Below are 15,942 nucleotides of genomic sequence, written 5' to 3' on the forward strand. Positions count from 1 at the left end.
CACTGCTGAAAAAGAAGTTTTAATGAATGCAGTACCTATTAGCTATTATAAAGTCATTTTATTACCTAATCACCTTCTTGACCTTTAATTAAATTTTCATAGATTGTGACTAAAAATTAATTAGCTGTGTCCGTTTCATTTATTGTTAACAGAAGAAAGCAAGGAATTGGATTTAGATTTAGGTTTGAATTGTTAGTTTGCCACATATTAGTAAGCTGGTTTATTCTGAGCTTTAACAAAAATTAATATGAGAATTAAATCAGATATCATAAACACAGCATCAAAATACAGCTTTAATAATGATATCTAGTAACAGAAAAGATAGAAGTAGAAGTGATGGTATTTAGCACTAGTTTTTAAAAACAATTGTGGCTTCTGGTTTTGTGTTGTTTGCTAGGAAAAGTAATTTCTATAATTCTTTATTCAATATTTGTAGGTGAGATGTCCATCTTGCCATCATGAAAAATTAGTAAATAATGATAGGATATTTTTAAAACTATGAGTACATTTGCACGAAATCTTATAAAGAAATGAAAATCAAATAATGTAATTATATACTTAACCAAAAAGAATTTTTGTTTAAAAAGTACTACTTACACGTACTGTGCTAAGCATGTTACATGAATTATTCTTATGATAATCCTATGCCTATACTATTTCTATCTCTATTTTACAGATATGGTGACAGACTCAGAGAGGTCATGTAACTGCTGAAGGGCATATCATTAATAAATGGTAGAATCAGTATTTACATCTATTGAATTTCAAAGTCTCCGTTCTTAATGCCACCACATTATTTTTAAAAAATTATAGCAGAGTATACTATTCTGTGAAATTTAATTCAGATTTGAATTGGTGATTTTTGACCCAATAAACACCTTATGAAAAAAACACTTGAGTTATATTTTTTTTCCCCAATGACACTATTTTTAGTCAGAAGATGTATTTGATGATTAAAAAATATCAGTATTTCATACAGAGAGGGCTTTGGGGTAAAAGCATCATTAAAGTACCTAAAATAAAAAACAGTATTTCACTTGTTTTCAATTTAGAGCTTATAGTGATGCCATATAGCTTCATTAAGTACCTTGAGCATAAAACAACTTCATAGTTATTAGCTAAAAATCTAGTATAAAAGGCCCTTGTAGATCTTTTTTTTTTTTTTTTTTTTTTAACATTAAACTTGATAATAATGGTAGCTGATGTTTATTGATCATTTACTTTGTTTTGGGCACTTCCATGAATGACTTCATTTAACCTTTCAGCAATCAATCTATGAAGAAGGTACTATTATCTCTGTTTTACAGCCCATTAAACTAAGACTTAAAGAGGTTATGTAACTGCCGAAGGCTTAACAGTAGTGACAAAAGTGAATTATGAACCGTTACTCCAAATTATTGTATTTTACAGCTCATACGTATAAAATAAATACAGTGGTATTTGGAACAAAAACTACTGAAATTATGAAATGTTTTTGTAGTGAGTTTTCTTTATAGGTGTGTACTATTTTTTCCTTTAGGTTCACAATATTCTTGCAGAAATGGTGATGGGGGGAATGGTATTGGAGACCAACATGAATGAGATTGTTACACAAATTGATGCACAAAATAAACTGGAGAAATCTGAGGTAAGAATGGAAAGTGCTCTAGTTAATAAGGGTAGTAAGCATGATCATAAATTGTGCTTGATTTGTAGCTTTCACTGTTTGTCCTTCAGTATCACCCTTTAGGTACTGCAGGTATGCTTACTCAGTTTTTAAAAATGGAATATACAAATTTTAGTATGCTAAATGTTCAGTGACTACTATCCACCAGATAGTTTTGTGCATTCTTCTTTTAGCCACAGTCATAACTGCCTTGGGTAAATTAACACAATTCCAAGTTCTTATTGCTTAAAAAAGAAAGTATTTATTTGAAAAATGAAATCAATACTGTGGTGCCACAAAAATGTATGCAAGTGGACACTTTGGTGAAGCAGTAGTTCGCCATTGTCAGAAGTGTCTAGACACTGCTGGTAACCACTTTGAGCACCTCTTGTAATTGCAGAAGTCAAACGTGACTTGTGTTCATCCTTTGTTATCCGTATATATTGAGTATTACAATTTTAATACAGTTTTCCTTTCTTAAAATGTGTGTACATTTTTTTGGCACCTGTATTTGCTTTGTAAAACATTAGTCAGTAATTATCAAGGAAATCTTAAAATTGATACTTTAAAGGTACATAAATTTACAAAAGGAAAGGAAAGACAATGGCTTAACAAGCCTAAGTACGTATTGAAAAAAGAAATTCAGTGCCTTACTCTTTTAATTCTGGATCCTTCTCAAAGGTCACTGACAAGTTTGTTAAGTCACATTTATATTCAATGATACATGTATTCATGGCTTTTATTGCAGTCTATAAGAGAAAGATTTGGTTAGTTATATATACATGGTTAACTGTGCTGTTAGATTGGGTGAATGAGGACCATCCAGCACTATTAGCATTGTATAAAACCCTATTTTAGAATTTTAGTGACTTTTCTCTCATGTATTAGGCTGAATATCAGTAACAGGTGCTGTAGCTGACCTACTCAAGTTCACATTATTTTGGTTGTTTACTGTAGCAGACGTTTTGAAAGATGAATAGTCTCAATATCTCATTCAACACTGTACTTGTTTGAGGATACTCTTATCTTTGTTATTTATAGTCATCATTCAGATTAGGAAAATATATTTTATTTATAATTATTAGTACAAGTTCAGGTGTTTGGTTGATATAAAGTAAATATTACTATAAAAGCAGCAAGGTATTAAAATATGCTAGCAAAAATTTACAACAGGTGAGTTCTGAAGAATTATTATCTTGTTTGCACTGTCGAGGGTCAGTTTAACACAATGCTGTGCTCACTGAAATTGAGTAAAACACATGGGATGATGGATAAATCTGAAATCGGAGGGTTAGAAGCAGGTAAAGCTATGTATAAAAACATTTCCCAATCTTTTATTTAAAAGTAAAATAGTCCTGCATTTCTCCTCATCTGAATTTACCATCCCTATTGGTTTCCCAAATGAGAGACTTGTAATAGTGAAAGCTTAAAATTATGACTTTTAAGTAATTGGGTATCTTTTGTGTGTGTTCTATAGCCAATTTTTAAAATACTGGTTTTTGAAAAGGGAAAACATAAACTAGATTAATAGAGAAAATTTTGTTTTAGGACAAGGACTCAGAATATTATTTAGTGTGGTTGGTTTTCAATCTTACATACTAAAAGATTTACTATAAACTCTAAGATATAGTTTTTAAAGTCTTAAAATGATAATTTGAAAATTATGTAATCTGTTAAACTTTGTATTACAAAACTGTATGGATATAGATTTTAAATGCCAAGAGATAGACAGTGACACAAGCCATTAATAATCAGTCTAAAGTGAATGGATACATGGTAATTTGTAAATTCTTTGTAATCTTCTTTAGAAATGTATTGATTTCTTGTCTGGAATTTTCACATTTCCAGGTAGTTAACTGCTTTCCACTAGTGGTGTCCTGTTTTTTTTCTTTTTCTCCTTAGTTTGCTATATATGATATTGACAAAACTTATAAAGGACCTATAATAATTGGACAATGAATATTTGCATTTTAATTGTCCAATAAAACTTTGTTAATGAACATTTTTTCATCTCTTAAGAGCATTTTAAATACAGAATTTACATTTTTATGGAATGTATAGTTACAAGAATACTATAACAGAAATCCTTTTACAGAAGCAGTGCTTTTTAAAATGGTTTTGAATATTAGTGAATACTTACATTTTTCATCCACTGATCATCTTTTAACATATAGTCAGTTGTTATCCGCTACCAGATTAGTTTCTCCTTTACAAGAAAGTATGTTTTAAATCTGATTAAGGATAGACCACATCATTATATATTTATCAAGTGTTTCTCTATATGTGATGTCTGCTAATATTTTAATTATAAAATAGGATTTGGGGTCGAAGTGACGCCATTTAGTCCTGATCGTATTTTAAGAAATTGTGTTGAAAAATAATGTTGATTTTGGGTGATTTTTCAATAATTTTCATATAGTGTAAGTATGTTTGGAAGGCTACTGGCTTTATTCCAGACAAACTTAAAGGTCAAAAAATTTCATATAGGTTCAATTTCCATCTTACTTAAATTGGTTCTATCTACCAAACATGACTGCAGAATAATCCAAAATTACTTGAGAGCAATCTATAAGCTTTTATTAATCTGAGTCGTTCTAAATTTTAGTTAAAATTTATTATGTAAGCAAAACCTTACCAAAAGACTTAATTAAAATCCAGAGTATCATTATTGATGACAAGACCTGGTTATCATATTTTTGAAATTAATTTAATAATATTTAGAATAGCATTTATCTTTTAAAAATCAGCTTGGGTATAGTTAAGATACAGCTTTTAAAATACAACATGGATCTATCTAGGTCCTTTTACTTTGTCAGAAATAGAAGATATTATTTTGGCTTAAAGGTAGTATATTTTCAGTGACAGTCAAAAGTGAGCCAGTTTAATTCCCAATACCTAGACAGGTTAGAAGCAAAGATCACCCAGATCTTTAAAGAGGGAAAAAGCAAAGGTGTACTCTAAGTGTATTTACGTCCATCCTGCTTTGATAGAGAAACGGTTTACTGTAATAGTGGGATCTTGGAAAAGCGGGGTTTAAGCTGGGAGGTGGGTGGAGTTTGGGAGAAGTGTGAGGCATCCAGGAATCTGCCTAGGAATGAAGGGATTCCCTGGGGGGGGTGGAGGTAGAGGGGTGGGGTTGGGGAGACTTGTTAGTTTTTATGTATTTCATGTTATTTTTAAGATGAAAAAATGGGTCTGAATTTAGTCACTACTTTTTGAAAGTCAGTCCTCTTTTTTCCGAACATCCTGATCTTTCTAGCTCTTTCCATTCTTCTCTCTTACAGACCTTTATCTTTCAATCTCCCAGACAGGACAGGTAGACAAGGTATTGCTGACTTTGAGAAAAATATACTTTAACAAAGGGAAAGCAAAATGATGTCAAAGGCAATTAATTATTTAGGCCAGACTCAAAAATTCTTTGTGTTAATGAACCCATATAGTCCCTGTAGCCTATTTTCCATTCTAGTTTCTCCTTGTAGTTTCTTCATCTTTTATTGGACTTAGTGTATTTTACTAGTATATCATTGATGTCATGTTCTGTTTTGTCTGCCTGCATTGTAAAAGGAAAGTTTAAATTTTTTGTTTTTTTTAAACATTGTCATTTAACTGACAAATTCCATTTTGTAGAAATGACAATTTACTTTGTATATAAAATTTGAGTTTATTTTGAGCATCATATGGCAGAACCAATCTTAATTTAACTCTCACAGATTTTTTTTTCCATCTTCCTAAATTAGGATTCTGACATAAAATTGCCTGCTAGGCTTTGGAAGCTGTGAATTTAAAAACCAAAAGCTAAATCTTCAGAGTTTTGCAAAGTGGGAAGCAGGGAAGGCTTACAATAATGACTGTTAAATACTACTTCCCTCCCCCTCCACCCCAAAATGGTTTTCAGTTCCAAAGTCTTAACAGAATTGCTTAACAGAATTGACTAGTTTTGACTAACAGGTACATACTAAAAGTGACCAACAAAAAGCAAGATCAGAATCTTCTAAAATTGAATTAAATGCTCTAAAAAAATATAACATATTGACCAAAATAAAATGGATTTCCACTGTAGCAACCTTCTGACATCCATACATACATGTCATAAGATTCAATAAACTATTGTAAACCTTGAATATTTTTGTGAAGCATATTGGCAAATATTACAAACATTTTTAATAAATTCCTAGCTTTACAAAATTGAAGTTTCTCTGATATTTCCTGTGCATTTTTTTCACACCATAAGGTAACTGAGTGAATTACTTTTTTAAAATTTCCATGTAGGTGGTGATCAACAACTTTTTTATACAAAGCCATTTCAGGAAAAATGAAAATGTTTTTAGGCCCCCATTTAAAAATTTAAAAATGAAAATACTTTATTAAGTACCATGGAGGAAAAAAATCTGTAAACTTAACAAACTAGATTACCTACCTTACTAATTAGGAAAATGTCACTGAGTATTTGGCATAGCTTTTTGGCCACTAAGTGATTACTTTCTGGATGTGTTTGAGAAGTAGCGACAGACAGGTGGCTTTATAATTTCTTATCCTGTGATCATGGGCTATATCATGAAGCTGGGGGTACCACTTTTGGTCCCTCAATCCATAGGACTTTATCCCTGGAATACAAAATACATAATGGTCTCATTCACTTCCCCCTCCCCCACCTTTCTTTCTTTTTAAATCAAGTATCTGTTTTCAAAGTGTGTAAAATAAGAAAAGTGGGCCTGAGAAACATGTTGGAGTCAGCTTGTGAGTTAGTTCCACCCCGCTATGTTGACATGCACAGTTATTCTGTTCTACAGTAGAACAGAGGTCACTTGTAGTGGGCAAAACTAGTTACATTAAATCCATGAATGGTGTTAGTCTGCTATATTTATTTTACTCAGGCAAATCCTGTGCTAGAAATTAAAATGATAAAATGAAGATTATATAAAATGACTAGTAATTTGGAAGGCTTTACAATTTTTAAATATTTTAATTTTGATAAAAAAAAATTTAAATACCATGTTCTTGCTCATTAGAGTATTGGCATCAGCATTTCTAGTCTCTTTTGTTTAAAATTGCAGTATTAAAACACTGCCTTTAAAGCAAAGAGCAAGTCTATTAGAACCCAGATTAAAATTTATTCTACTTTATATTCAGAAATTAAAATATTGACATTTTCTATTTTGTTCAAAACATGTTTCAAGATCTGCCATTATTTTGTTAATGATTTTGAGTCTGAAACCATTTAATACTGTTTATTATGTTGATGTTCTTTCACTTCGCTATTAGGTCAAAATTGTGAATGTGCAAATAGCAACTTCCAGCCGGGAGGGTGTGTAAAGGTTTTAGTATGTACAAATTGTTCCAACTACCATCTTATGCTATATTTCAAGCTTGAAAAAATATTTTAAGATGGTAGAATGGTATTTTATGTCTTAGATGAAATAAATATTTAGATTCTTTCCTTTTTCCTTTGAGAAAGTAAATTGCTTATTGCATGAGGAAAAGGAAACTTTCAGATTTTTTGAAATACATTTTACTAGTAGCTGCTTTTTTTCAGTTTTGCTTGCACATATTTTGTTTATTTTTGGGTCTGGCAATTTAAAAACAAAATCGAAAACAAACCATATCCATCCATTACTATCTTTGTGATTCAGTGCTTGAAATTTCCGAGAGTTATGTCTGTATAAGTCTTCTATCTGTTTGGCCTCATTTTGGTATACTTGCAGACTTCATTTTGTTTTCTTTCTCTTAATTCTGTTTATTTAATCTCATGGGAGAAAAAACATGACCATTCTTTTATATACTGTACTTCATTCTTTCATCCAATTCATACTCTTAACTGCTTTGGATTCACATATTTGTTTTTGTTAGTGGAGTTGCTGCAGTTTACCTGCCATGGTGGTGCTCGAGTAAAATAATATAGATGGAAACAAGTTATTTCTCCAGTAGGGTTTCATTCTTTTTATTTCTGCTTGTGTCAACTGTAAAATATTAAATCTTTAAGAACTATGTTGTACTGTCAGAAATATCTTCTTTTTATATTTTAAATTGTATATACTACTAACAAGTCAGGTAAACTTAATTTCTGTAAATTTTAGTGTTGAAAAATTTGAGTGTTAGTAAAAGTTATCTTGTTGCTTTGAGTGTATCTTACAGAAAAAAATTTTAACTAAGATGAAAATTACACCTCTGTGTTGGAAACTGATTTACTAATGGTAAATTACCTATTTTACATTTTATTCTTTAATAAACGTGTTTCAGACTTCACTTTCTGGAAGTCTGAAACATGAAGTTGATTTTATAGCAGTTTGGGTGTTGACTACCTGGTGACATGAAGTATTTTTTTTTTTAAGCCTTAAGTTTTTTTATATAAACATTGATAGCTCATTTAAGCATCTATTTACTGATCAACTGTCCTTCTATTCTATAGAATCTGATTTCTTAAAATGCTAGTTTAATTAAAACCCAATTTATATACACATTACAATTTTTAAATTTCATACCATTTAAATTCTTGACGTTCTACAGGAAAGTATTGAACATGCTTGAGAAATAATTTGATTCTCTTAATTCATTTGCGTGTTCTGAATAGTTACCATCCTTTGCATGTCTATGGCTTGCTGCTTATGTTTAGAAGGATTGTAGTTTGTTGTACTTAGAAACTTCTTTTGGTTTTACATAATAAGAACTTGGCACATATATGCTATTTAAATCAATTGCTATATTGACTTGATGTATTCTTATTAGCAGCCAACAATCGACACCATCTTTGGTCAAAGAAACGACTTAATCTAATGAAATTTAACAGGATGACTTTTTATTCTCATTTTCTTTGCTTTAGTTTAGCTGTTCATGGTACAGGATATTCTGGTAAAGAAGGCTTCTTGACAATTATATTTGATTTGATACTGAAAAATATTATCTTAACTATAAAATATAAAGCATAGCATCCAGTAAAATACACACACACACACACACACACACACACACACACCCCTACCTTTTCTCTCTGTTATAAAATCCTCTAATAATAATTCATGCTTTTAAATAATATTTATATTCAAATATCTTATCAGTACCTTTTCTGTAGTCTATATATCATTGGTATCCTATATAGAAATTTCAAAGTAAAAATAGTGGCAAATCGGTTTGTTATTTAGAAAAATTACAAAATCCTTCTACCTGGAAAAATGATACTAACTCCAGGATGTTTATAAGTTTGTAAAATAATTTTTGTTCCTTTGGCAGATAACATACTTCCTGGTAAAAGGAAGAGAGCCTACAGCATAGTAAAGTTATTTGAACTGAATACTTCTTTGGTCCTATACCATTCTAAATTTTTGCAGCTAGACATTGAACCTGAAATGATCCCTTTGAATATGATTCATGGTGCCCTAAGTAATATTCATTTGTATCTCCATTTTGGGGGACAGTGGGAGGAAAGTGTGGGTGTAACAAAAACTGTATTACTTCAGGTAGGTATAAATGTAGCGGTCAAACTTTTAGTTATACATCAAAAACAACCCCTATTAAATGAGAAAAATTGAATTCCCAGCCCTACTCAATCTTTAATTAGGTATGGAATGTTTTATCCATATCGACCTTATCATTGCCTATGTGGACCATATCTATTATTAATATTATTTTACTGATTTTTTCTATTATTTCCAATTCTGACTTGATAATCCATGGCTTTTATTTCATTGCTTAACAATGTTTGTATCCTTTATTCAGCAAATAGTTTACACTGGCCTATTTTGTATCAGTCAAGATTTTTCTCAGGTAACAGCTTTATTATTATTATTTTTTAATTAACAAAACAGGTAGGATTACATAAGAGAAAAAAACAAAAATTACAAAAAGGGACTTTAAAATTAGTGTATCTAATTACACAAGCATTGTCTGTTACATACGTAATCTAAGCAAAGTGGAAGATTTGTTTTTGTTAATTGTCTGCTTTTGTGCAAGACGATGTATGCCACTGAACTGAGATGTGTTATTATATAGCCTGAATAAAAATTGATGAACTCTAATGGTATATATATAAATTAAACCAAACCTTAAAAATGTGAAGACTTTTGATGTAGCTAATGGAGAAAAATGATGTATATTCATTTTTCTTTTTTAAGCGTATTTTCTTTCAAAATTACTTCATAAAATTATAAATTTTCCTACTAAGATGAAAGCCAAATACTGTACATTAATAGTACTAGGAATTTTAAAGTTTACATACATATATACTATCTTTTATATTTATGCTATTCTTTACATTTATATTTTGTAAACTAAACATGTTGAATCTACTTGATATGACAAAATATTTGTAATCATTATATTTACTAATGCATCAAAGGTTGGACTGATCCCTATGTTGGTGTTTCGTTTTTAGGCAGAACTGTTTTCTTTGGATTGAGACTTATTTTAAAAGACTGATTTTTAATATTCTGGACTTCCCTAGAAAATTTAAATTCCCTCCACAATTTAAAAAATAATTTTAAAATATTTTTATTGTTTTGAAATGTTTTAAGGGGTTAGCCCTAAGTAAAGAAACTTATAAATAAGCATGACCTATTACTTTTAGTTTTTATTTCACAGCATATATTTATAAAAATGCCATTTTAAAATCAGAAAAACCCAAAATATATCACAATTGTTGCAAGAGATGTTTAATAAGGAAACTAATCTAAAATATGCTTCATACTTATGTGTCTGTTAATATAGTTGAAGATCTAGCTTTTGTCATTTGAATATTATGTGTAATATCTAAGTAGTACAGTTTAATTTGTATTTAAATCTTTACATTGTTATCATTGCATGTGTTCACTGTATTTTTTTAATGTGTCAACTGTTTTCTCTTTATAGATTAGTATTTCAAAGTAACCATCCCATACCAATTCAAACTACCATCTTGTCTCTAAGCTTGTTATATGAAAACCTTTTATCATTGTCCTCCATTTTTAGTGCTTTGATGAGCTACATCTGAGTTGTACATTTTCTTTTTCTTTTATTTGCTTCTGTATACAGGCTGGCTTAGCGGGAGCTCCAGCCCGTGCTGTATCAGCTGTAAAGAATATGAATCTTCCTGAGATCCCAAGAAATATTAACATTGGTGACATCAGTATAAAAGTGCCAAACCTGCCCTCTTTTAAATAAAAAATTTTAAAGGCCACTCCCAGGTAAAATCCAGGGGGAAAAGTCATCTAAGTTTACCATGCAGTTGTTTACCAAAAATAGAGGAGGAGAGTCTTAACTTTTGCTCTTGGATTTAAGTCAAGGTACTGTATAGAAGTTGTGTAAAATCAGTATGGCGGTTCAATGTTGCTTTTCTTGCTCAGTGATTTTGAAGAAATTGAGTAGTTCCGGTGTGATTTTGTTTCTTTTTTTTTTTTTTTTTTTCTTAATTGCATTCCTATGCCCACTAAGGCATGCCTCTCTATGTATTGGCTACAACAGTATTTCAAAAAGTGTTTGAGACATTTCTTTAAATTATGTATAATCCATAATGTTGCTGTTTTGTATGGATCACAGGTGCAGCATTCCTTAATTATTTCTGTTATTTGTCACGATTGTTATTTAAAGAACCAAGTATGTATTGCATGAAAACATTATGACCTTTTTCTCTTAGTTTAAATAAACTCCAAGGTAACTGGACTTCTAAAGCACCTTTCTGTTTGCCTGATATCTACTTTAGCAATAATTTTTTTTACGACCCTCTGACTCAACAAAGTAAATAAAACTATATTTTATCACTGTTAAGAAGCTGTTAATGTTGATTTTTTAAAATTTATATTTACGTTTTTACTATTCAGAAACTCACTGAATTATTGTAAAGCTCAGTTATTTCACAATCGAGTAGTGTACTGTGGTACCTCGGTTTTCGAACATGATCTGTTCCCGAAGACCATTCAAGTTCTGAAACGTTCGAAAACAGGTGCGGTTTCCTCATAGAAAGTAATGGGAAATGGATTAATCCATTCCAAACCTTTAAAATCAACCCCTAAAACCGCAAACTTAGCATGAATGTTACTATCTAATGATACCATAGATCCATGAAATTTACAGCGTTTGTAAACCGAAATATTCGTCAACGGAGACATTCGAAAACTGAGGTACCACTGTATCTCATAGCACGTTGTGTAGGATGAGATCTAGAGTGAGAGATGACAAATCTTTTTCTAAAAATTGCAAAATCTGTTTTATACATATAAGTTTAAACCTTGCATCTGAGCCCTTCTTGCTCAGAAAATGAAAAGCTAAATTATTTTCTTAAGTCCTAACACTCTCATATTGTGATTTCTCATAATTGGCCCACATTTTCTTATTTGGTCTTGTATATCTTGTGAACCATGAGTGGGGTCCCTCTTCTAGCTAGACTAAGATTTTCCTACGGTTCTAGTCCTCCCTCCTCAAATGTTCTCTTGGAAACATTTCCTTAGATTTGTGGTATGTATGAATTTTACTCCAAGCTCTGGAATGTAAGAAAAATCACTTTATTTTTTCTTAAATAAAATTAATCTGACTCTAAGCCTCATCTTGTTAAGGCAACAGAAAATTCAGTCTGTGATTATTGGGATTTCTGTCAGTTCACAGAAAACAAGTGATCCCCCTGTCTAGTCAAGTACCCACCTGACACTATACATAGTTATTACCATATTCTTGACTATATTCGGTATGCTTTACATCCCCATGACTATTTTGTAACTACCAATTTGTAATTATTAACCCCTTTACCTTTTTCAGCCTGCCCCCAACACTCCTCCCATCTATCACTCGAATAAATCTAGTACACACCTGACACCATACATAGTTATTATAATATTGACTATATTCCTTATGCTGTACCCTACATCCCGATAACTACTTTTTAACAACCAATTTGTACTTCTTAATCCCTTTCCCTTTTTCACCTATCCCCCAACCCTCCTCCCATTAAACCATTAAAATAGTCTCTGTGTCTTTGAATTTGTTTCTGTTTTGTTTGTTTGTTTCTTTTGTTCTTTAGATTCCACATAAAAGCGAAGTGACGTAGCATCTGGCTTTCTTTTTCTGGCACTCCACTCAGCACAGCACCCTCCAGGTCCATCCATGCCGCCACAGATGGCAAGAACCCATTCCCTTCCATTGCTGATCAATATTCCACTGTATATATGTACCACCTCCTCTTTACTCATTTATCCATTGACAGACACCAAGGCTGCCTCCACATTTTGGCCATTGTAAACAATGCTGCAGTGAACACATGGATGCATGGATCCCCTCAAAGTAGCGTTTTGGGTTTCTTCAGATAAATACCCGGAAGTGGAATTACTGGGTCCTTGTTTGTCTCTTGTTGTAGCCTTTGTTTTAGAGTCTCTCTTGTCTGGTATAAATATTGCCACCCAAGCATTTTTGTTTATTTTCATTTTCATAAAATATATTTTCCAGACCTTTACTTTCTCTGTGTGTCTTTCAATCTGAAGTGAGTCCCTTGTAGGCGGCATATGTAAGGGTTTTGTTTTCTTATCCATTCAGCCTTTCCATGTCTTTTGATTGGAACACTTAATCTATTTACATTGAAAGTAACTTTTGATAGATATGTAGTTATTGTCATTTTATTCATATTTTTTGTTTCTTTTTTTTGGTCTTAAAGCAGTCCCTCTAAGATTCCTTGTAATACTGATGGTATTACCTTGATGGTGAGGAACTCCTTTAGCTTTTTCTTGTCTAGGAAGCTCTTTATCTCTCCATCAATTCTAAGTGATAGTTTTGCTGGATAGAGTATCTAGGTTGTAGGTCCTTGCTTTTCATCACAATGAATATCTCTTACCAGTCCCTTTTGGCCTGCAGAGTTTCTGTTGAGAAATCAGCTGACAATCTTATCAGAGCTCACTTGTAAGTAATTAGTTCCCTTTTCTCTCACTGCTTTTAAGATTCTCACTTCATCTTTAACCTTTGCTGTTTTAATTTTGATGTGTTGAAGTGTGAGCCTGTTTGATTCCATGTTATTTGGGACTCTCTGTACTTCCTGGGCTTGTATAGTGTTTCCCCAAAAATAAGACCTAGCCAGATAATCAGCTCTAATGTGTTGGAGCAAAAATTAATATAACACCCAGTCTTCTTTTACTATACTATAAGACCGGATATAATATAATATAATATAATATAATATAATATAATATAATATAATATAATATAATATAATATAATAATATAATATACTACTGGGTCTTATCGTAATTTTTGGAGCATTAATATTAATGCTCCAAAAGATTCATTAGAGCTGATTGTCTGGCTAGGTCTTATATTTGGGGTAACACGGTATGTCTATTTCCTTCACCAGGTTAGGGAAGTTTTCAGTCATTTCTTCAAATAGGTTCTCAATGCCTTGCTTTCTCTCTTCTCCTGGTATCCCTATGATGCAAATGTTGTCACGCTTGATGTTTTCCCAGAGGTCTCTTAAACTTTCCTCATTTAAATTTTTTTTTTATCTTTTTACTGTTTCAGTTGGGTGTTTTCTGCTACCCTGTCTTCCAAATTGCTGATTCGATCCTCTGCTTTATTTAGTCTGCTGGTGATTCCTAGTGCATTCTTCATTTCAGTTATTATATTATTCATTTCTTACTGGTTCTTTTTTATAGTTTCTGTGTCCTTTTTTATGCTTGCTATCTCCTTGTTGAGGTTCTCACTAAGTTCCTGAGCATCATTATACCCATTGTTTTGAACTCTGTACCTGGTAGGTTGCTCATCTCCTTTTCATTTAGTTCTTTTTTGGAGTTTTCTCCTGCTTTTTCATTTGGGATGTACTTCTTTGTTTCCTCATTTTGGCTGCCTCTCTGTGTTTGTTTCTATGTATTTGGTAGATCTGCTACATCTCCCAGTCTTGGTTGGATGGTCTTACATAGGTGCCCTGTGGGGCCCAGTGGTTCAGTCTTCCTGGTCACCTGTGACGTGTATTCCAGGAGTGTCCCCTTTGTGGGTTGTGTGCCCTCCCTCCTGTTACAGTCAAGCCTTGATTGCTATTTGCACATCAGTGGCTGGGAATGACCTGACCCTCAGGCTGACTGGCTATGGGGTTTCGCCATGTCCACAGCTTATGGGCTGCTGTGCAGTAGGCTTACCCCTTGGAGTGGGATTCTCCCCAGTGGGCTCTGGTGCCTGTTGAGACCGTACTTTGGGTGTGCTGCTTGTGGGTCTAATTGGGTGGTACTCTGCTGTGTTCTGAAGCCATTCCCCAAGTATGCTATTTCTGGGTCTTTTTGGCAGGGGCTCTGTTGCATGCCCAGGTCATCCATTGCTTGTGACTGGCCAGGGACAACCTACCTGGTAGGAGCTACAAAACAATTGGTGGTTGGTCACTGGCTGTACTAAACCTGGAGGCCTATCAGAGAGGCCACGCTGTGAACCAGGGATGGCTGCCACCAGTACTGGGCCTGAAGTAGCTCTGCAAAAGCCAGGACACTCCGAGGCCTGCTGCCACCTGCCCACTCCTGTAAGTTTCAGCCACTTTTAAAGCCTCATGCGGTACACAAATTGGGTGATGCGGGGTCTCGGAGTCACTAGAATGATCACCAGCTTACTGTGGGTTCTGGTTTGGTGCCAGTGCTGAACCTGGAGCTACTCAGCAAAAGTCTCGGAGCACACTGAGGTCAGCCACTGCCCTCCTGGGGCCCATGGACCCCTGATAGTTGTCCAAGAAAGAGTGCAATGCAGGCAGGGCTGGCTGCAAATGAGGAAGTGCCTCAGACCAATTTAGATTCAGATTGGCCATGGGCATGGGGAGAGGGCTCCACACAGGAAAGATGGCACCCTCCTGCCAGCTGCGTAGGAGGAGGACTCCACACAGGGAAATGGCAAGTGTTCCTCCAGTCCTCGCCTCGAAGCCGCACAACTCAGTCTCTCCCCATATGTCTTCAATGCCCTCCGAGTCACTGACCCTCCACCAGAGCCCAGGGTGAGTCCTGCAAGCCAATGAGTAAGTGTGTGGACCCTTTAAAAGGACATCTCAGTTTCCTGCAGCCTTCTGTCCCACCTGGATGGTTGGAATCCCCACTGTTTTACATAGCCAAATGTGGGAGCTCCTCTTCCTGGTACCAGTATTCCAGGCTGTGGGGCTGGTGTCCTTGCTCCTCTGGGGGGAACCTCCATAGCCAAGATATCCCTACAGATTTTCAACCACCACGTGGAGGTTTGGGGCCAGCCTATTCTGCATTTCCACCCCTACCGGTCTTGATGTGGATACTTCTTTATACACTTAGTTATAGGACTTCTGTTCAACTAAATTTGAGATGGTTCTCCAGGTTGATCTGTGATTTAGTTGTAATTTTGATGTGTTCACGGAGGAG

The 15,942-nt window shown here is 33.6% G+C and overlaps 1 protein-coding gene across 6 annotated transcripts in view; it reads left to right on the plus strand.

Annotated features, from left to right (window-relative positions):
- Window positions 1-12,173, plus strand: part of AP3S1 (adaptor related protein complex 3 subunit sigma 1) — a 65,584-nt gene extending 53,411 nt beyond the window's left edge. For 2 of the 6 annotated variants that reach the window (XM_019727834.3, XM_074328585.2), the window contains 2 exons: window positions 1,520-1,627; window positions 10,646-12,173. In XM_019727834.3, coding sequence (XP_019583393.1) covers window positions 1,520-1,627; window positions 10,646-10,774 — 237 coding nt within the window. In that variant the 3' untranslated portion in view covers window positions 10,775-12,173. Of the gene's footprint in view, window positions 1-1,519; window positions 1,628-4,929; window positions 4,971-9,355; window positions 9,404-10,645 lie in introns of all 6 variants that reach the window. The other 4 variants (XR_002137042.3, XM_019727835.3, XM_074328587.2 and 1 more) reach the window with 4 other exon arrangements.
- The last annotated feature ends 3,769 nt before the right edge of the window (window positions 12,174-15,942 follow it).

Source organism: Rhinolophus sinicus, chromosome 3 (genome assembly GCF_057876585.1).
Source record: "Rhinolophus sinicus isolate RSI-liver-muscle chromosome 3, RSI-T2T, whole genome shotgun sequence".
Lineage (NCBI taxonomy): Eukaryota > Metazoa > Chordata > Mammalia > Chiroptera > Rhinolophidae > Rhinolophus > Rhinolophus sinicus.